The sequence below is a fragment of the Sarcophilus harrisii genome, chromosome 2 (assembly GCF_902635505.1).
Source record: "Sarcophilus harrisii chromosome 2, mSarHar1.11, whole genome shotgun sequence".
NCBI classification, from domain to species: domain Eukaryota; kingdom Metazoa; phylum Chordata; class Mammalia; order Dasyuromorphia; family Dasyuridae; genus Sarcophilus; species Sarcophilus harrisii.
The window spans coordinates 532,652,088-532,675,218 of record NC_045427.1 but is presented as its reverse complement, the minus strand read 5'-3'; the positions used below and the strand labels follow the sequence as shown (position 1 = coordinate 532,675,218).

General features: G+C 35.4%; 2 protein-coding genes across 4 annotated transcripts in view; one reads left to right on the top strand and one right to left on the bottom strand.

The window, feature by feature from the left end:
* The window catches only part of TTC23 (tetratricopeptide repeat domain 23), a 102,691-nt gene extending 85,435 nt beyond the window's left edge, over nucleotides 1–17,256 (bottom strand). Inside the window, 7 exon segments of the mRNA XM_031955516.1 lie at nucleotides 7,109–7,234; nucleotides 7,418–7,571; nucleotides 9,109–9,232; nucleotides 11,960–12,041; nucleotides 12,043–12,148; nucleotides 15,020–15,090; nucleotides 16,889–17,256. Coding sequence (XP_031811376.1) covers nucleotides 7,109–7,234; nucleotides 7,418–7,571; nucleotides 9,109–9,232; nucleotides 11,960–12,041; nucleotides 12,043–12,134 — 578 coding nt within the window. The 5' untranslated portion in view covers nucleotides 12,135–12,148; nucleotides 15,020–15,090; nucleotides 16,889–17,256.
* Nucleotides 17,257–19,769: 2,513 nt separating this feature from the next.
* LRRC28 (leucine rich repeat containing 28) overlaps nucleotides 19,770–23,131 on the top strand; it is a 174,121-nt gene continuing 170,759 nt past the window's right edge. For 2 of the 3 annotated variants that reach the window (XM_031955518.1, XM_031955517.1), the window contains exon 1: nucleotides 19,770–19,858. The gene's annotated coding sequence lies outside the window, so the exon portion shown is untranslated. Of the gene's footprint in view, nucleotides 19,859–20,107; nucleotides 20,294–23,131 lie in introns of those variants that run through there. The other variant, XM_023497364.2, reaches the window with a different exon arrangement.

Genomic DNA, 23,131 nt, shown 5'->3' with positions numbered 1-23,131 from the left:
CTAGGAAATAAAAAAGGTAGATCAATGCAACAGAGTTAGAGATACAATTTATAGCAACAAATAAAAATAGCAGCTTTGCATATGATAAGTGTAAAGACTTAAGATTTTGGAAGACGAATTCATCATTTAGTAAAAATTGTTGAGAAAACTAGAAAGCAGTATGTATGACACAAATGAGGTTTAGATTAGTATCTTATATCATTTACCAAGATATGGTCAAAATGGATACATGACCTAGATATACAGAGAAATACTGCAAGAAAAATTGGAAGAACATGGTACATATTACTTATCAGACTTATGGATAAATGAACAATTTATGAATAAACAAGAAAGAGAGGGCAGAGTGAGGTATAAAATAGATAATTTCTATTACATTAAATTTAAGAAGGTTTGTACAAATAAAACGAATGTAGTCACGATCAGAAGGAAAACCAAAAAGCCGGGGAAAATGTTATATACAGTTTCTCAGATAAAAGTCTTGTATCTCAAATATATAAAGAACTATATCAAATCTGTAACAATACAAGTCTTTCCTCAACGGTCAAAGATAAACGGTCAAAAGATATGAATAGGAAATTTTTAGATTAAAAATATAAACAATTTATTGTATGAAAAAAATACCCTAAATCATTATTGATTAGAGAAATACAAATTAAAACATCCTTAAGATACCATTTTATGCCTATGAGATCAGCTAACATAATTGACGGAGAAAACAACAAATATTGTAGGGGATATAGAAAAATTAGGACACATTCATTTTTGTTGGAACTGATTCTAACATTTTGGAGAGCAATCTGGAATTAAACCCAGAGACTTATTAATCCCACACCCTTTGATCCACCAGTGCTGCTTCTAGATCTATTCTAAAGATGAGTAGGTAAAAAGGAAAAGGATCTGTAGGTTCTAAAGTATTTAAACAGCTCTCTGTGGTAGCAAAGAACTGGAAATTATGGGGGGAAATTTGATGAACATCAAATGGGGAAAAAGCTGACGTTGTGGTATATAATCGTAATGGAACACTACCATGCCATAAAAAAATGCTGATCTCAATGATCTTAGAGAAACACAGATGGTCTTGTGCAAAACAAGGAAGAACAAAAAGAGCAGAACCAAAAGAATATTGTACACAGTAATAGCAATAATATTTTAAGAACTTTGAGCAAATAAGTCATTTTAACAACTAAATACCTTAATTAACTATAAAAGATTTATGAAGAAAGTTTCTATCTGTAGCCAGAGCAAGAACTGATAAAACAGAATTATGTGAGAATTGTTTTACATATATTTGTGTCTAATGGTAGCCATCTTGGAGTGAGAGAGAAAAAAGGGAAAAACTCCGAAATTTATGCAATACTTTTATTATGTATTTAAAAGGAATAGCAAATTGTAGATAATAGTTGATTTGCAGTTTCATGCAACCATCTTTTTTTAGTATAGCAACCATCTTTTAAAATTATATTATGGAAATGCTTCTTTTATTCCGCAAATTAAAAAATAATTAAGTAAACAGAAGAATTCCCTTCTCCCCTTCCTCCCTGGGCATCCTTACCTAAATAGGGAAATGAGTTATTTTGAATTACAATTCTTTGATCTTCAATATATGCCTCACTTATTTACTCATCACCTAGCTGTCTGAATTTTTCTATGTTGACAAGAAAAAAGGTCAAAGATAGTCCCTGTTCTCAAGAAACTAACAGTCTAATAGGAGAGACAACATTCAAACAACTATGTACAAACAAGACATATATACAGGATAACTGAATATAATTAACACCTGGAAGATAATGAAATTTAGGGGAATTGAGAAAGGCTTCCTGTAGAAAGTGAGATTTTGGCTAGAACTTGCAAAAAGCCAGAGAAGTGAAGAGGTAGAAATGAAGAGGGAGAACATTCTAGGCATTGGGGCAGGCAATGATAGAAAATGGGAAGAAGTGTTTTATTTGAGGAACAGCAAGGAAACCAGGATCACTTGATTGCTAGTACATGGTAGGGGAGGTGAGGAGGTGAGGGTGAAGGGTAAGGTATAAAAAGAATGAAAAGATCAGGACTAGGTTTTGACTTTGAATGACAAATAGACAAATAAAATCCTCAATTTTATGGAAGGTGATAAGGAGTCATTAGAGTTTTTTGAATGAGGGTAAGGATGAGTAGAGGGTAGAGGTTGTAATTGAATTATACCTGCACTTAAAGAAGATCATTTTGATAGCTGTATGAAAGATGAACTGGAGTGGGAAGCCTGTGGAAAGGAGAACTACCAGATTATTATTTTTACAGTACAGATGTAAGGTGGGAAGCCTTGTGGAAAGGAGAACTATCAGATTATTATTTTTACAGTATAGGTGTAAGGTTTTAAGGGCCCGTACCAGAGAGGTAACCATGCTAAAGAAAAGGGGGCATAAACTAGAGATGTTACAAAGGTAAAATCAAAAGACCTTAGCAATAATTTAGATATTGGGCGAGTAATTGAGAGTATGTAGGAGACAATATGAAACCTTATACCTATGCTGTAAAGCTGGATAACTGGGATTATGATAGCACCCTCATACAAAAGTTAGGCAGAACTGAGAGTTAAATTAGCAAGGAAAGATGATGAGTTCATTTTGGGGCCCTGAATTTAAGATGTCCACAAAAATCCAGTTTGAGATATTCTATAGGCAACAGGAGATGTAAAACTTAAGGTTAGTAGAGATGATGATTGAATCTACAGGAGCTGATTAGATCACCAAGTGAAATGGTATACAAGAAGAAAAAAAGGCCCAGGTGGGGTATACCTATGATTAGCAAGAGCAAACTGGTAAAGATCCAGTATAGGAAATTAAGGAGTGGTCATAATGATGGGAGAATCAGAAGAGACTAGTGTCATGAAAACCTAGAGCAAACAGAGTTATCAAGTTATGGAAGAAAAGATTTGAGCGAATGATGGGGTCATAGAATTATAAGTGAAAGAGAGGAAGGTAAGTGGAGATAGTTAATGAAGAAGCAAGTCAGAAACATGATTAGAAGTCAGGGAGTATGGAGTCACTTAAGAAGTCATTAATCAGGGGCAGGGTTTCATTACTAATATTTTGCTTTTTTAAAATGCCATTTTTAATTTAAAGGAGCCTAAAGTGAGATAGGCACTTTCTATGGAATCACATATGTTAATAATTTTCTGACTCCTAATCTTAGAGGAAAGAAATAGAGAAGATATAAACCACCTTTTGGAGAGTGAAGGAGTTCAAAGAAGCAGGGAAAGTACGTCACAAGAGGAAATGGAGGAAAAGAATAAATGACAGAGGAGAAAAGTAAAAAGAACATTGTAATGGATTCTATACCATATAATTCAATATTTCAAAGACTTGTGACTTTAGAACTGTGAAGACATTCTGCTATGACACAGACCATAACTTAATACATAATTTTCAAGAATTCCTATGAACAAAAAAATTCATCACTTTTTGGTCAACTGGGTTTTAAGTTTCTTCTAACATAAGTAGGCCAGGCCTCAAACAAGTATGCAGTCCATCGCTGGACCCATACTTAAGAGCTTGACAAAACTGTCAAAACTCATATTCTTCTGGCATAGTCTTTAAAAATTCAATGTCACTACCGTTGGGAGCCGCAATCTCTAAGCTGATTGGCAAAGTCCAGCACTGAGATCAAATGTGCACAGCACTCATGCAGGAACAACATTTCCTTCTATGATTCTCATTAGTGGACTACTATTTCCTATATTATTTACAACTGACTTGATTACAGCACTAAACATTATCTAAAAATATCTGGTGACAAGGGGAATTTGGGCAACTTAACTAGAAATGATTCTACATGCATATTCTGTCCTAATAAAACTCATCTCTCACTGAGACAAATGATAAAGGAGAGAACACCATGGAAAGCATTGTCACTATGGGAGAGAATCCAAAGGTCCAGGAAATAATGGTGTTTACCAACTTAGACTTAGAAAAGATCAGTATGTTTAGGAACCAAGAGATGGTACAACTAGGAATTGTCCTAAATGCCTATGTACATGGTTCCAAGTCAGGGAAATAGAGGAATCAAACAATCCATAGAATTGACAAAGAAGACATAAGTAAACTAACAAAATTCACTGACATTTAACCTTGTATAACATTGACCTTTTCATTATTAGCTTCGTGTAATGTAATCAATAATTAACATTTAACCATAAAAAACTTACTCAAATATTAAATGTCAAATGCAGTAACATATAAAGGTCAATAAGTTAGACACAAATCTGAAAACTATGTTGACCTAAAGAAAAGTTTATGATCATGATATAGTATAAAAATAAAGCCTGAAGGAGCCTGAGAGAAGTGGGAGCATCACTTCCATCAGTTCCTCACCCAAACTACCCCACAACTCCCATCTTCCTTTGACACTGACCATATTCCTCCTGCTCAGCTCCTTGGACCCCCTGCAGAGGCTGGACCTTGCACACTACAACACTAGGCAGTGAAGACAACTAGTGCAAAGATACCGAAGCACAAAATGACATATTTTTATGAGGAATTGTAAACAGGTTAGAATATGAGTGCATGTTGCTGAAAAAAAGAAAATATATGAAAGAGAGTAAAATGTAAGACTAAAATGCTAGGAAGGAGCAGGTTACAAAGAGTTTTCGATGCCAAGGCATTTTCTATCTGGCTTTATTTTTATTTTGAAAGTAGATAATTGGGAATCACCAGAGCTCACCAAGCAAAGAGGTGATATGGTGAGACCTAAGCTTTAAAATAATCCTCTTTGTAGTTGAGTTAGTCGTTGAGTCCAGGATGGAATGGAATGAGAGGAGACTTGAGGCAGAGAACTCATATGTGGCCACTGCAGTTTTCTAGTATGGAGGTAATGAGGGATTAATCAGGACTGTGACTATGAATGATGATAAGGGAACATAAGGAATAATGATAAGGGAACATGAAAATATAAATGACAAGGCAGAAGATGATGGAAAAAAGGTGCATATTTGTGATGTTAGCTTTGGCAAAATGAAGAGCTATCTTTTCATGTGAAACCAGAGAGCAAAAGGAAATAGTGGGGGAAGGTATCTCAATGATGAGATAATGAATAGGACAGCAGGGGGAATTCTCTAGGAATTGCAGTTGAAAGGAATCAATTTAATAATCCTCATAGAAAAAACAAATGACTGAAGAAAGAATACCACCCAAACTATAATATGTAAATGAATGAGTAGCCTATTAAATTTCTTTCTATCTTCAAATATCTTGGGTATATATGTATTTCCTAAAGGACAACCCTTGAAGCACAAAATGCAATACTATGGAGATGAATGGAATGGATCAGATCTAGGAAATTGCATCAACTCCAAGCTGTTTGTTTTCTTCTTCTAATATCCATATTTTTAACATCATTATTCTTTTGGTGATAATATATGGCTATGAATCATGGCACACTATAATATTGAAAAACAGAACAGAAAATATAAGTTTTCCAAGACTTCTTCTTAAAATATAGATAAGAAAGGAAGATAGAGGAGATGGTAAAGTTATGGAAAGAGTATGACTCTAGGGATGCTAGTTAAAGAGGAATGGGTGTACATCTGAGAAAGTGAGTGCAGGAAGACTTTTAGCTGTCAATTTCCTGGAAGTATTTAGGCACACCAAAATATTCTCTTGATATTGGTGATTAAGTAGGTGTGGCAGAAGAGACTAGCTTCTGTGTGGATGAATCTTTGTGTCAAGAAGAAAACTGTAGTTTGGGAATCAATGCAGTGTACAATAGTAAAGTGAAATGACAAGAGAGAACAGAGTGTGACTGTCATTCAGAGAGAACATATGATGGAGTACTGGTAAGTCTTGATGATTTACGGAATAAACTGTCAAGATTACACTAGATGTCTGGGTCTAGAACTAAACTAGAAATCTAGACTAAAGGGAGTGAGTTCTTGATTGGTATAGTGTGGAGAGGAGAAAAAGTGAAGAGGTTGACTTACCTTATTTGTGCATTAAACCCTAACTAACTATGTCTACAATGACTCCTAGTTTCCTTCCACATTATGATAATAGTTTGGAGGAACAATAATGAGGAAGCCCATTCAGTTTCAATATATCTGGATGACATATTGCTGAGTCTCCTGTAGTTTCTATACAAGAAGAAAAAGTACTTAGGAAGTACAAACAGACTAAGAACTTGAGATATGAGCGAAATCAGAATCAATAGTATGACTGCCAATGAATATATATATATATGAACAGCCATAACAATGTCTATAAAAGTGGGAATAGTGATAAGGCTGAGTAAGGTGCTAAATCTAATTTGTTTGTTTCATGTGATCTATGATTAGCTCTAACTTCTGGAACACATTACATAGATTGACTCAAATACAGTCATATATTTCTACATAAAAGATAGAAATAACATAATGAGACATAATATCACAACACCAAACTCAGGTACAAAATTAAGCAAGGGTCAGCTAACTATGGCCCATGAATCTAACCTGGTACCTCTTTTTCATAGTGCCAGAAATTAACAATGTTTTTTTTTTTTTTTTTTTTTTAACATTTTTAAATGCAAAAGACTCCATTTATTTAAAAATGTAAAAATCATTCTTAGCTTGAAAGCTGTATAAAATAAGCAAAGGGGCTAGATTTGGCCCTTAGACCATAGTTTGACCCCTGGTTTATAGTACTATTGGGAAAGGAAAACAGGAGAAACAAATCTGATTATCAGATTATGAAGTAGGTATTTTCTTTATTTGTGGGGACGTCAAAAACATATTTCTTGCCCCTTTGACTATGAGATATATGGTCATTCAATTCCACAAGTATTTATTAAGTGCCTACTATGTGCTATCCATTTCTAAACATTTTATCATATGAGGATGAAATAGAGAAGATGGGGGGAGATGGAGAAATAGAGAAGGTGGAGGGAGGCTTTATACAAGGATAAATTTTGAGAGTCTAAAGAGTGCCTATTAATTAATGAAACTCTGGGATTAGATTTACAATGCATTTCCTCTTTCACTGCTTAAATATGACTCTGTGTCCAAGAATAATCCTGTAAGAAAGCATCTACTTTATTTAGATAAATATTGCTGAGACCTTCAGCATCACAGCTATAATAATCCAAATTCAAAACTTACTGTGCAAAAGTCAACTTGATTTTGGCTTGAATTTCTATCCATTCTTCCTTTAAAAGTTTTCCATGGTCTAATAGCTCCTTTGAAAGTCTCTCAGCTTTTGTTAAATTTTGTGAGGCTTCCTTTAATCTGAATTGTGTTAAGGATAATTTTGTATTCAGTTATTTATTCTTGATCCCAATTCCCAGGACCCTGGCTCCTAAATCTTTATGTACCATTGTATGAATCATCTTAATTAGAAGGTCTTGAAAATTAAATATACACACTATGAACAGGGCCTCCAATTATAAAGAAGACAAAGAAAAAGGATACTTCTCAAGTGCCATTAGAGCTCTCCCCAAAGTATGAAAAAGGTCAATTGAACATCTGAAAACATGTATGCTTTCTTCAGAGGAAGGCAAAAAGGAACTGGCGATGAGAATTTCTCTAGCTTTTTCTGCATGTTGTTTTGCTTGTAATGATAGTCCTGTGAACACATACACATACACATACACAAAGAGTAGTTTAAGTTTTCTTTCATATCAATGAGCTAGAACATGCATTTGCAAATGATTTGTGAATGGAATGTTGTTTCTTTCCCATATTATTAAGTTTCACTTAGTAATACTTTCTGTGAAGCAGCGATGAGTATCCCAGCATGCAGCACAGCTGAGCAGGTTCAGGCAACAATTTCATTATAATTTATCTGAAAATAGTTTCATGACTATAAAAGGGAAACATGTTTCTTTAAGTATTCAAACAAAATTCTACTAAAGAAGAATATATATATATATATTTTTTAAATAAGGTAATTAAAAACAAGGAATTGAATTTTTTATTTCTCTCCATAATTAGAGTTATGAAGTATTACAAGTTATTAGAAAATAAATGATGCATTTAAAGGCATTCTAGACAAGAAATTGGATGTAAATTCGCTCACATATAATTTCTTGGTAAAGATTTCCAATATAATTGTGTCCAACCATTCATTCCTCTTCCCCCCAGAAACCCTGTTTCTCCATCTTTAAAAGGGATCTCCTATCACCAAGAGATTTTTGTGAGGCATTAAAACATGTGAATCATCTGAAAGACATATTTCTTACATTGTAATAGGTAAATGTGGCAAAGACTAGCAGCAAAAATGCTACGGCTAAATGCCTGGAATTTATATATCTCAAGTTTCTTCTAATGACTCATTTATAATATTCGAATGACAATGTTATGAAGATGACAATAAAGAACTCTATTAAAAATCAAGAGAAATAGCCATGATTTCTATGAAAGTCATGTTTTTAATGATCTCTGAGCTTTGTGTTCTTAATTACACAGAATTATACCTCTAGTCTCCAGAAGGCTGTCAAAACATGAAGTTAATTGTACCCATGTCTAGAATACAAGAAAAGTATTTTTCAGAAGCCAAAAAAAAAATTAAACATTATTATTATAGTGATTCTTATAGACCTTTAACTTTTGCATAAGGCCCATATTTACCAGTCAAGCAAAAAGTATTTTAATGAGAACCCCTCTGTGTTGTTTTATGCTAGATTCAGTGAAAGAGACAAAAAAAAAAAATATTATAAGTGAGAGTAAGTGCCCTCAAAGAGTTTATAATCTAGTTATAAGAGGTAAGAATATGAAAGCTAGAAAATAATATAAGAAAATATATAATCAGGCATTAAGTGAAATTGTGATGACTGTAAGAGGAACAGTAATCATATTAAAAATTCACAACATACCTAATAAATTTATTATCTCCTAAAAATCTTATTCTAAAGACTATGAAAAAAAAAACTAGAGCTGAACTTTTTAACCTTTTTATTCCTAAAAAGGAATATTTTTCTTCATATTTTCCTTATATTAAATACTTTCTTAAATTTCTTTGAAATGTCATTTCAATGTGTACTAAGAAAATAGTCAACATTTAAATTTGAGATAACTCAAATCCATATTCAACTAGTTATGCTCAAGCCAATAATTTTGTAGAAGGGACAGAAACTAGTTAACCAACCAACTGTAAAGCTCACCTTTCATCTGTAGGTATCCTCGAGCCAAGTTAACATGTGCTTCTGCTAGTTTCCAATGATGGTCTCCATAACAAATTCTTGTTAGTGCCACTCCACGTACCAGTTCTCTTATTGCTTGTTTATACTATTAGAGAGAATGCACACACACTTTATATATATATCTATTTAGTTATTTAAAAAACCTAAACTCTACATACACAAAAGTCCTTCATAGTCCCTTCAGTCTGGCTGTGTTTGCTTAGTTTAGTCTTAACCTTTTTTGGATCATGGACCCTTTTGTCACTCTGGTGAAGTCTACAAAGTACTTATTAGAATAATATTTTAAAATGTATATATAAAATACACAGGATTAAGGAAATCTATTAAGTTTAAATAAAGATTTAATCTTGTCCCATCTAAATTCATAGATCTCTAAAATCTTTCTATGGACACTATGGTGGGAGAGAAGGGTATCTGTGAACCCCAGATTAAAAAAACTTCACATCATGAAAGTTTTTGCAATATAGGAAATTTCACATGGCATCCTATTGCATATGGTTTCAAATAAAGAACTCTTTTTGAAGTTGGTAATAACAGAAAAGGCATGCTATAGTGTATTACTGTAACAAAAATCACTGAGACTATAGTTGAGGGGGCAGCTAGGTGGCACAATGGATAGAACACCAGCCCTGAAGTCAAGAGGACCTGAGTTCAAATCTGATCTCAGATACTTAACACTTCCTAGCTATGTGACCCTGGGCAAGTCACTTAATCCCAACTGCCTCAGGGGAAAAAAATAGAGACTGTAGTTGAGATAAGAATTTTCTTGTTATGGTATTTATAAACATCTTGATTTCTATAACCTTTGTAAAGAATTTTTAAAAATTTTTCTCCAAATATTTTCTATAATAGACAACTGTTTATTATAGAGATTTCTGAGGGGAAAAAAAGCTACAAATGAGAAAAAGAATGGAAACACAGTAATTAATTTTAAAAAAAGTCATTTCTGAGGTTTAGCTACTTGCTCAGTTCTTGGTTTTCTCCATTATTTGGCTAATGTAGATGTCACCTTCTTATGAGTTAAGAGATTTTTATAGATTCTTATTAGTAAACATCAACTATCTTTTTAAGATTTAGGAGCGGGCATCGTGATGGACAGTTAAGTATAATAATTTGGAGACTTAGAATCTTTGATACTAGTAAACAAACAAACAAGCAGGATCAAAAATCAACATTATAAGAAAAGGAAGATGCTTTTTATTTGCTGGATATCATGAAGATAATGTCTGAAGGCCTCTGGTCTTTTAACTGAGTCCATTCTAGCACTTTCCTTAATGCCTTAATGCATTTAGCAATAGATTAGCAGTCAGTGTTTGACAGAAACTAGAGAAGGGTTTTAGACTGGTCAATGAAAGAAAGCTAAAGTAGGAGTCAAATGTGAGAGAAATAGGGACTGAGGCAGAACTATGGGAGGGGTAAAAGATAGCATATATGCTATCAGAACTGCAACAATACATTGAGTACCTTTTAAGCAAAGTTTGAAAACGCTTCTGTATGCTACTTACTGCATACCAAAGCCATTGTGCTTTCAGTGTGGCACACTACAATTTAATTTACCACAAAACAAATCTCTATATGCTATAAAAAACAGAATTTTATAAATATAAGTAATTAAAAAAAAAAACTATCCCTAATTATGTCCCTTTGTATGTTGCAATCTATTTACCCTTAAATCTACCTATGGAGGGTATAGAGAGAACATAGACTTAGATTTCAAAGTGGCTTCATGAGCCATCTAGCCCAATCCTCTACAAATGAGAAAACTGAAGCCAAAGACATTAAATGGATGACCTAAGATTAGACTGGTAATATTTAAGGACCTAAATTCAGCTTAGTATAAAATCTAGGAACACTCAAGTTTCCAATATAACATTCAAAAGCTGAGTCCAAAATTTTGCCTTGAATCCAACCTTGTTCCTCTGTACTAAATCAGTCTCATGGTCCATGTAAACTACTAAGGCCAAAAAAGTTATTGGTAGGGCTGGAATGTAAAGCAAGAAAGAATAAAGATCTATGTGTGTAGAATGTTTCCTAAGCTTTACCCTGTGGTGAGAAAGAAATTGTGATCATGTCTGGAGCTTTCAGGAATAATGGCAGACCAAACAAGAGGACAGCAAGTGAGTAAAGGAAGACTAGAATAAGCATTTGGGGGAGTTAAGTTATAAAACGGTTCAAATATTTCTTATAGTGTTTAAGTTTGTATTTAGTGTATCCCTAATAAAGGTTTCTAAAAGCATGAAAATGATACTAGACTACACATCAGAAGTTGAGAACTCTAATCATGCTTCTTACTATAAGAAACTTGACAAAGACATAGAAAGACTTCACCCGAACTGTGCTCCCTACTTTGTCTTCTAATGTAACACCAGGTTTGTTTTTTTTTTTTTTTTTAAGTTGAAGGGGCTTTTGTACCAACTGGACAAAAGCAGTTATTGAATCTTAAAAAGTTAGCTGACCTTAATGAACATGGAGACAAATGTGGTACAGAAAATACTGATTTGCAGACAGAAAAATCTTAGTTCAAATTTCAGTTGTAACAATGTGTAGACTTTAGACAAAACTCAAACTTTCTAAATAGCTATTATTTCATTTGTAAAGGAGGTATAATAGTACCAACTTTACAAGATTATTGTGAGGTTCAAATTATATATGTAAAGTGCTTTGCAAACTTTAAAGCACTTATATAAATCTTAGTTATTATTATTATCTTAGATTCCCTTAGTAAGTCATTATGTCTTTTGAGTCAATGCAATTTGAAATAGAAAGCAAATACTTCCTTAAAAATAAAATGTGTATGAAAGAGTTATCTTACTTGGTGAATGCTGAAATGAAACTTTGCTTTTTGTTCACACTCCAGAAGTTTCTGTTTAGGAGGTCCTAATAGGATTAATAGGCAGTTCATTTTGAATCTGTCTGGGTCTTGTTCGCAGGACATCATTGGTTTCATTTAGGTGACTGGAATTTTGAGTTTCTTGATCTTCTTGCATTTTCTGTTATCTGTCTTCTAATTTTGAATATTACAAAAACATCCAAAGTAAAAAAAAAAAAAAAATTACTCACCAAATTACTTTTAGAAATAAAGAGTAGAGCACATACAAATTTCACTAAGATAGGTATTACAATAAATAGGTGCTATTAAATTCATACATAATGGTCACACAGAACATGATCACCCACTTTCTTGGTGGTCTTGATTTGTTACACTACTTTCTTTCAACCTTACCTTATAAGCTTAAACAAAAATACTTTTTCATATCATTAAAATATTTTCCAAGTTTGTTTTGCCTTTTAGAATTTTTTAGTGAAAAGTCCAAATACTTTGGCTGCCACAGAAGTCAAAGGCTTTTTCTATGGCTGTCAAATCACTGTCAACTTCATTTTTACCTTAGCAAAAATGAATAATGTAGTCAATAAACATTCTTCATTCATTCAATAAATATTTTTTGATCACCTACTACATTCAAAGAATTATGTAGGAGATACAAAGATCAATATAATATTTTCTCACTACCATCAAAGTGCTCAATAAGCTATTAGGGAAGAGAGATGTGTATACTGAATCACAGGATTCCAGAATTAGAAGGTTATCTAGTTCAACATATACCTAATTTATCCCATCACTTCAAAGGCATTATGATAGATTAGATAGAAAACTGAATTTATATTCAGAAGACCTAGGTTCAGTCCCTGCTTCTATCCCTTGCAGTTTTGGGCAAATCAAGGTTAGAAAACTGACACTAGAGTGGCTTTGAATGCCAAACTAAGGATTATGAATTTTGATTAATGATGAGTACAATACTATTTAAGATAAAGAGTGATGGGGTCACTAAGTGATGTTTTAGGAAAATTAATATGGTTATTATTCAAAGAATATAATACAGGAAGAAGAGACTGGAAGCAATAAAAAAAAATTAGGAAACTATTGTCATAGTGCAAATATGAGATATTTAGTTATAAGTGATAGTAAAGACAAAAAAACTACCTCATATTTTGAGTGTTTTACAAAGTGCTCTCTTCACAACACTTCTGTGCAATAGAAAATGAAAGCATTATTATCCCCATTATACTTATGGGGAAATTGAGGCTGAGAGAGGTGAACTGCCATTTCAAACTCATGGAACTGTTGGAGAAGGTAGAACTATGAATTGTCTGGCATTTCTAGGGTTGCAAGAGATTCCAGAAACCATATATTTAATCTCTAGTCCCATGTTTCATAAGTAAGAAAACAGGAGTCCCCAGGCAAACATTAAGTATAGCAATTAACTCCAATTCTTTTTTCTTCAGAGGTAAGGCTCTTTCTTCTATATGTTGCTGCCTCCTAGGTTCAGACTTGAGCCCTAGTACAGCACCTTGGACAGAACAGGGCCTTAATAAATGTCTGTTGAATTAAATTAAACTGCAAAGGATCATATGAAGAAAGAATCTGTAGAACTAGATAAGTGCTTGAATGTGTAGAATTAGGGAAATGAGTCCACTAGACCTTTCCCAGGCGTCTACCTTCCCAGGGAATATCTTGGAATGCTTTATTTGAATGTCAGGGAATTTTTTGACAAAAACCCTCCCAATGGGTAAACATGGGTAAGTAGGACACTTAGGTTTATATTTAGAGATGGAACTTTGCCCTTGAACTTAACTTCTAACAGGCTTAATGGGAATTGAGCCCAAGTTTGACTTAAGTGCAATAGCAACTCATAAATTATAAAAAATAAAGCAAAACCAAAGAAAAACCACCCTACTTAAAAAAGATATTAAAATGCAACTGTCCCCCCAAGATTTCCAGATCAAGAATTCATAGAAGTAACCAGGAAGCAAGGGGAGATTAGGAAAAGACCTTCTATCAAGGGAGAAAAGAGTCACAGGGGACTTTGATTCAATTCAATTTATAAGAATTTATTAAATTCTAGGTAGGTACAAGGCATTGTGAGGGCCATTGTTCCAGGCACTGAAGATCATCTTTGCCCTCAAGGAGCATGCATTCTTCTGTAGAGGTGGAAAGAGGGAAAATACACAGAGAAATAGAAATTTAGATAAAATAAATAACAAAGTAATTGGGAAAAAGAGTACTAAACAATAGGGGATGAGGAAAGGCCTCAGATAAGAGATGACACTAAAGCCAAGACTTGAAGAAAGCAAGGATTTCCAAGAGTTGAAGTTGGAATAAAGGATTGGAATATCACAGGAAAAGAAATGTAAGGGTGCCACTTTGACTGGAACTAAGAATCCCTGAGATAGAGCAAAATGAATCAGTTTGGAAAAAAGAGATTAGAGCCAGTTTGGAAGACCAAATGTAAGATTTTTGTATTTTATTCTAGGGTCAATAGGAAATCACTTCTTTAGCAGGGGAAAGACAGGAAGATAGATATTAGAGACTCTAATCAGGAAGGAATTAAAATATTTACATGTAGTAATATGTAAAAGGCAATGAGAACCTAAATTAGGGTGATGGCTATCAAATATGAAAGCTGTTGTGGAAGTAGAATAAAAAATACTTAATAAGTGACTATATTTGGAAGATGAGAAAGAGGGAAGGATGAATATGACCCAGTTTACAAACCTGAATGACTGGAAATTCCGCAGTTGGAGTTTCATTTACTTACTTTAAAGCCTTAAAGGTCTTTTTTTTCAAGCTACTCTTTGAAGCAAGTAATTTTAAGGATGCTATTGGTTTAGTTTGAATGGTTCTAAGATCCTTTTTCCAGAGCAGGTTTTGACAAGGGAATGATGGGGCCTACAGGTTAGAGGGAAGGGAAGCAGAGGGAACAATGTGAGTAAAGGGTCAAATGAATTAGGTCCAAGATCTGAAAAGAAATATTTATTATTTCATAATTTTTCCTTTATTTGGAGTATTAGTCTACAGTTTGAACAAGAGTACCTCATCACGAAATCAGTCTTCTCGAAGTATGAGAGCTTCTTCTTTACTGAGATATCAGCAATGTCATTATACTGGACCAAAAAAAACTTATATTGTAATTCTATGGGGAAGGAAGAATGAAATTTATATCAAACATAAAAGGTTATTTATCTGTCTCTTCATCTTCATAAAGATATTATTTTAACTTTATTATATATTTTTCTTATTAGTGTTTAATTTTTTCAAATACATGTGAAGATCATTCACAACATTCATTTTTGTAAAACTCTGTATTCCCAATTTTTCTTTCTCTCTCACTTCTTCTCTCCCCAAGACAGCAAGAAATCTGATACAGTTTAAATATATGCTATCTAAAGATGTTATTTAAAAAAATGAAAATAAACTTGTTTCTTTTCAATGTTAAAACAGCAAGGAAGATACTTCTGAATTTTTTTAAAATGATGCATCAAGATTTATTTTATTCAACCAAGAGTTTATTAGAAGTATCTAAGTTTTTTAAATATTAAAACATGCAGAGGTTTATAATATCAGACGTTAACCTGCCATGTTCTACAGTTGCAGTAACTTGTAACAAGTTTCTCCTGCTTTCTAGGTTTTTCTTTCCAACCCACCCTGTGTATTTCTGCAGGTTAAAACAGTTGAAACCTGTTATCATTTTGCAATTCCTTTAAAAAAAAAAAAAAAAAAAAAGAAAAGAAAAGAAAAAAAGACTAGCCCCTCTCAACCCACCCAAAACAAAAACCCCACCTTCAACAGCTTGCCATTGCCTTTGAGAACAAAATCCCAAGTCTTCATTCAATTTGGCATTCAAGACTCTTCACAGCCTGAGGCTTGTCCACTAATTCACAACATGAAGAGCTCTTCACTCCAGCCAGTTGTCTTCAATGCCACTAAAGCACACTTTTACTCATAGTCTTTCTTCTCTCTTCTAATCCTATCCTGCCTCTACTTCCCTCACCATCACCTAATCTGAAATGCCCTCCATCTTCCTCTCCATCTCTCTAAATCCTACCCATTCATCAAGACCCAGTTCATTTTCTAAACCAATTAATGTTTTTTTTTTTTTTTTCTGAGCATTTCAGACTGTGTTAATCTTTTCCTCCCCTGACCTTTGTAGTACTTAACTACACTACTATATTATTATTTAACTATTTTGTGTGAATCAATTGGACCATAAGCGCTGGAAAAGAAGGCTTGTGACTAATCTTTGTTTTGCATCCCTTTGGATCTAGTATAGGGCTAAGAAGGCAGAAGACACCAATAAAAATTTCTAGAGTGAACGTGTGTGAAATGTTTTTAATATAGCATATCCTAGGAGTTATAAATTGGTTCAAGAAATAGGCTTATCTTTTAATAATCATAGTTTTTGATATTGAAAAGTTAGTTATAACTTTCCAACTATAAATCTGCTTCTGTCCCCTCCCTGGTTTCCTTTTCAGCTATTTGGAAGACTGTCCTTGCATTTATATAATGCCAGCACATAATTTTCACAGGAGAAAAACAAAAACAAGTAAAAACATGAAATTAAGGATTAAAAAAAGGCCACACAATTTCAGGACTTAAGTCTTATTCTTACATTCATTTCTAGGTTTTATAAATTTGTAACAATGCATATTATATAAATAGACTTCCTATTTATTTGGAATATACTTCATAGAAATATCCCTTTATTTTAAATATCCCTTTTATTTTGTATGTGTGTATGCATATAGATATAAATAATGTGACTGAATATTAGCAAGTTCAAACGAAAATAGTACGGTAAGGTGGTCAAAGATAATCACTCTTAAAATTTACAAAATTGCTTTAGATACAACATTTGCTACTCCACTTCCATCCCCACACTTGAATGTAAAGAGAAATTTGTACCTTCATAAAAACTTGTTACTTGATTTCCTTTGACTTCTGTCCTTTAATAATTCACTCACTTTGGCTTTTGTCGGATAGTGGTTACAGTTACTTCTTTAAAATTAGAGAGAAATCCTGACAAATTCAAGAAACAGGCAATTTTGCTATAAATGCCATAATCAACTTACATTGGATTCGGAGAAGCTGCTCCAATTCACTGTGAGAAAAACTGCATAGTTGTCTATTTGCAGCTTTCCAAGCCACTTCAATTATTGTTTTCTTATTTTATACTTCTTTATATAGATTAATGTCCACGAAAATGACTAAAAGTCAAAGAGCTTAAAACTAAATTAAGACAACCATTTCCCGGAAAAGGAATTTGTTATTTTACAAACCTGGATCAAGGGAGTGATTGATGCAGCTTTAGCCAATAAGGAACAAAAGATCCGAGATACCCTTTTCAGTCACAGTTTGCGACCCAATCCTTGGGATCCTAAGGCGGGAATTTTAAAAGGGGGTTGACTTTCTCTTTTCCTAGACCTCTCCTTAAAGATAAATCCCATCATTTGAAAAAAATTAACTCCTTTTATATGTTTAAAACTTATTTACCAAAAATGTGTTAGGTGCTTTGTAAATATCTGATATCCTATTATGTAGCATTGTAAATCGAGATACTTCATGCCGCAAGAGCATCGATTTAAAACTGGAAAAGCGTTTCTATTTCCCCTTCCCCCACTTTTTTAAGTCATAGACTTTGAGGCACAGAGATATTGATCTGCTCAGCTCAGGTTGTAAGGGGGGTGAGGGCAGAGTTTTGAACTTAGTTCCTCTGGCTTTGGATCCAGCATTTTTCCACTTGAGTTGTTACTATTACTTATTACAAATCTAAACAGAAGTAATACCATATTTTGATTAGCTAATGCCATTGATTGTGGTCAGTTTTAAGAAGTAAATTTCAAATAATTTATTTTTATTAATATGTTTACGTATCTAGATAGCTTTGCTATACACATTTTGAAAGAAAAAGGCTTTTGCCCACATCAGATTTTAAAAAATAGAAAAATGAGCCATAATGTTTTGTTCTTTTAAAACTTTGATCTACCTTCCACACCCCAGAAAAAGTGAAAGTTTGACTAACAATCGTATTTATCTATCAGCAATGGGGCACTATTCTTTATATCGAAGAATCTCAAGGTAGCAGAAAGCAATGGATTAGAACCAGTCTATGGGTTAGTCTCTGTAAAGCAATTTATAATTTTGTGTCTTTTGAACAAATCTCTTGATCTATGGGGGATTGTCCTTTCCTAGAACATTAAATGGGCATAATTTTACTAAAGTCTCTAGATTGTTCTTGAGACTTAAATGACTTAATGTATATAAAGTTCTTACGCTCCTAAAGTAATATGCAAATATAAACATTGTTATTCTCTTCTAACCTAGACAAATTAAGTTCTTGGAGATAGGGTTGTTCCGAGTACTGAACTCAGGTTCAAAAGCCATCTGTGTACCAGTGTGTTGATGGATAAATCACATCCTTCTAGGACGTTTCCTCTGATATTAAGAGAGGATTAGATTAGGTGGCCCCCTGTTTCCAATCTGTGACCCTTTGTTAGAACAGTGAACATTATATAATAGTTCATGTTTTATAAGTCCATGATAGGTCCCTACATATCCTTGGTCCTCATAACCACTCTTTCAATTAGATAACCTAAGAAGTATTATTCTCATTTTACGTGTGTCAGAACCGAGGCTTCAAGAAATAAAGCAGCTTGGCTAAGGTCACCCAACTATTAATTTGCTTTGCAGAATTCTGACTTCAAGTTCAGTGCTTTTTCTATTCTAAGAGGTTTTCTGCAGAGAATGCTGCATTTGACATTCACCGACATTTTTCTAAGATAAAGATAAGGACTGGACGTGCAATCTCATCTATATTAAGAATTCCTTGGATGAGGAAAATCCCCTTACTAACATAGATCCCGTAACTCCTTAATTTGTCTTAGAGTCGCCCAGAGCACCGAGAAGTGACTTGCCCTGGATCAGAAAGCCAATATATATCAAAGGCACGACCTGAGTCCAGGCCTTCTAGGCTCCCTGACCGGTACTACAAATTAACACTTATATAACGCCTACTACGTGCCAGGCGCTCACTAAACTAAGCGCTTTACGGCTATGGCTCCTCTCAGGGAAGCTAGGTGGCTCAAGGCACAACATACCAAGCCTGGGGATAAGAAAAATCACCTTCCTGAATTCAAATGTAATCTCTGACAACACTAGCTGTGTGACCGTGGGCAGTCCCTTCACCCTGTTTGCCTCGGTTTCTTCATCTGTAAAATGAGCTGGAGAGAGAAATGACAAACCACTCCAGTATCATAGCCAAGAAAATCCCAAATGGAGCCATGGAAGAGTGGCGCACAACAGCTTTGCGGGCTGTGAGCCTTTTCCCTCCTGGGGGGGAGGGGAGGGGGAGTCAGGGAGGGCCGGCAGCTGTGGAGTTAATAGCCACCTATTCCCAAAATCTGCCTGTCGGTTGAGCCCTGCCCAAACTCTCAGGCTTATCAGAGGGACAGGAACCTCTGATTACCGGGGTAATGGGGGAGCAGGAAGGTAACCCAGAAAAGACCGCAACCCCTAGGACAAAAAAAGACAAAGACAACAACGGGGCGGGGCCGAGGCGGAAGCGTCGAGCGCTTGTCTGTGAGCAGATACCGCGAGAACTAGTGCGTCTCGCTCTCGCGAGGCTTCCTTCCTTCTCCAGCCCCGCCTTCTCCCGCCTAGCTCCCCGCCCCGACTCCACCCCCCCCCCCCCTCCGGGCGCGGATCCGGGGGGCGTGAATCAATCGGAGCTGGGGCCCCCACCGCCCCTTCCCCCGTCCCCGCCCCCGCCCCAGCCCACACGGCTCCGCCCCTTCCCCTCCCCGCCTCCCTAGCTGAGGGGAGCTCAGCCTCGTCTCGGGGAGAGCCTGGGGCCGTGGGCTCCGGCCAGGAGTGGATGTGAGTATCTCCTCCTCCTCCTCCTCCTCCTCTTCCTCCTCGTCCTCCTCGTCGTCGTCGTCGTCGTCGTCCTCTCCTCCTCCTTGTCTTCGTTTCCGCTCCCCGACCTCGGCTCCGCCGCCCCCAAATCTGGACCTCCGCCTCTGCCTGTCGGGTCTGCCCTGTGAGGCGCCTGGGGCTCCGGGTCCCAGTCGGCCCCAGCTCCCAAGTGTCTCCCACCGAGCCTGCGCCCTCACGGGGACTGACTGGAAAGATTCGTTTCCAGGTCCCGTCTGTCATGACCTCACCCGGCCGGGCCTCGTCGGCTGCTGTCCTCGACCCCATCCCCGCAGGAGCCCTAAACCCCCATTTCCCATCCCGCACCCCGCCTTCCGTCCGAGTTCCCCCTCCCAGGAGGCGCCCAGCCTGCTCGCTGCGGGGCTGTCATGTGAAGAGGTGTGTGTGTGTGTGTGTGTGTGTGTGTGGTCACGGGCTGACACCCCTGGAAGTGGTTGGCTTCTTTGGAGTGCTAGGACTGTATGAAGGAGAGAGTGAGACAGACAGACAGACAGACAGACCGACCATTTACACACAGAGAGACACATGCTGACTTGTTCCCTAGGTGTACTGCTAATTTTAGAGACTGTGTATGTGTGTAAATTGTTAGACACATGCTGACACCCCTGGAGTTGGTTGACTGGTTGTAGTGCTAATTAAGAATTTGAGGGCTGTCTATGAAAGTAGGATGTGTGTGTGTGTGTGTGTGTGTGTGTGTAAAATACACATCGATATCCCTGGAATTGGTTATATTGGTGCTAATCAAAGTTGTGTGTATAAATTGTCATATAAATACTGATATCCCTGGAGTTAGTTACCTAGTGTAGTGAGACAATGTACAGGGTTGTCACAAGAATGTGTGGATGTCGTGTGTAAGAAGGTGCCCATTTTGACACCCCTTTTCCTGAATGGAGGATCTGGAGTTGGTTTGCTAGTGGTGTAGTGCTAATTAAGAGGGGTGATAATCTTAAGATCTCTGGTGTGAAGCTTCTTTCTAGGGAAGGGAACTCCTTTCTGAGGACCATCTAGGCAAAATAAAATTATCTTTTCCTTTTTTTTTTTAGGAGACAACTAGGTCTCACATTGGATAAAGTCTAAAGTCAGGTAGACCTGATTTCAAATTCAGCTTCATGTTTCAAATCCAGACACTTAACTGTGTGATCCTGGACAAGTCCTTTAACTTCTTTCTGCCTCATTTCCATCAACTGTAAAATAGAGATAATGATAACATGTAACTGACAAGAGTTGTTGTAAGGATCAAATGGTAGACATCCAGTAAATAAATACTTATTCCCTTCCTTTTCCCCTTTTAAATTGGGATTAAGGACAGGGTGAAAAGTTAAAAAGAACATTCATTAAAGTGTTAGGGTTTTGATTTTTTTTTTTTTTTAAGGATACATTTCATAGGATCACAGACCTAGACTTTATTCAAGCTTTTCATTTTATAGATGAGTCAGTCAGCAGCTATTTATATGTTTACCTTGTTCCAAAGTATGCTAAGAACTAGAGAAACAAAGGCAAAAAGTTTGTTTTCTGTAGCTTACATTCTAATTAAAGAGGCAACAGTAAGGTACAAACAAGATATGTATGAATGGAAGGTATTCTGAGAAAGAGAGGCACAATGAAGAAATTGAGGCCCAGAGATTTTAAATGATTTGTCCATGGTCACCTTATTAGTATGCATCAAAAACAAGATTCAAACCTTTTTTTTGCTTCCATATCCAGTTGTCATCACCTAAAATGAGTTATATATCTCATTCTTAGTTTCCTGGTAAAAACTGGTGGAAAACAGGAATTAATTAAAAAGTCATAGTATTTTAAAACTATTTGATAAACTAGTCCCCCTATCCTGGCCCCACATTTTAAATATGAGAAAAGTGTTAGTCACATTCTAGATGTACAGTGAAAACAGGAACATTATAGAAAAAACTATAATTGCCTTCAATGAAAATTGCCTTCAAATTATTAGAAAACTTAAACTTATTTAATCACATACTTTTTTTGAGTAATTGCCTTACTTTTTGATTCTGAAATGACTAGCAGATTCAGGGGAAAATGACTCTAATTTATCTTGTCTTCAGAAACTTGGTGTCAAATCATATTTCTTAGCATGTTCATGGCATGAATTCCTTGTATAATTTTCTCATAGTTGACCTCATTTTCAAATTTAAAAATTTGTGATTTCTATTCACATCAATCAAGAAACAGCTATATGGCAGATACCGTTCTTTGTGCATTCCACTTTAAAACACACACACATACATACACACACTCCACAATGAAACATATTCAGAAGACACACTATTTGAAAACCAACTGGATTTTTTCATAATGTGGACTATAGCCTGTAAGTGATCAGTACTAGTATTTATTTATCAGTAAGAACATTTTTAGGCTTTTTAGTGAAATCTTGTGTTGTGCCCTTAAGCATATTTCAATGTAGCCATATATGAAAGTAAAAAGTGGTAAAGTGAGTGTTTGTGGTATATTTTTTAAATACATAAACAAAGGCTATGTAATGCCTGTGAATGCTTCAGAATTATAGAAACAGAAATAAATGTTATTAGTGTCGTATGATTGTATTTTTTTCCTTTAATCACTTTTAAATCTACTGATATGACTACTTTGTAATTGTAAAATCTTTTTTTTTTTTTTTGCTGAGGCAGTTGGTGTTAAGTGACTTGCCCAGGATCACACAGCTAGGAAGTATTAAGTGTCTGAAGCCAGGTTTGAACTCAGGTCCTCCTGACTTCAGGACTGGTTCCCTATTTACTTCACCACCTAGCTGCCCCAATTCTAAAATCTTAGAACTTTAATTGGGAATACTTTTTATAGGCAGATTGTTACATATTACTTTTGAGAGTCTGGAACCTAGGTTAGGTTCTAGTCTCTGTTCTGCTTTTAACTTGTAGGACCTTGGGCAAGTCTTGTACCAATTGGTTCCTGTTGAATAATTCTGTTTAATTCAACAAACATTTAATTATCTTCTATGTCTTAAGAGTTTGTGGACATAAACCATGGAGGAGGTAGAACAAGAATAAATACACAAATGCACAGGAGAAAGATAAGTACAAGGAAGAGGCCCAGGCAAAGTGTTGCGAGTAATTTTATGGGAGACATCACTTTTTTTAAGAGAGGAGAGAAGAGGAATAGGAAACATTTAATGGAGAGATAGTATTATGAGATAGACTTTAAAAAATAGAAAGGACTTTAGAAGGAAATCATGAAGAGAATTTG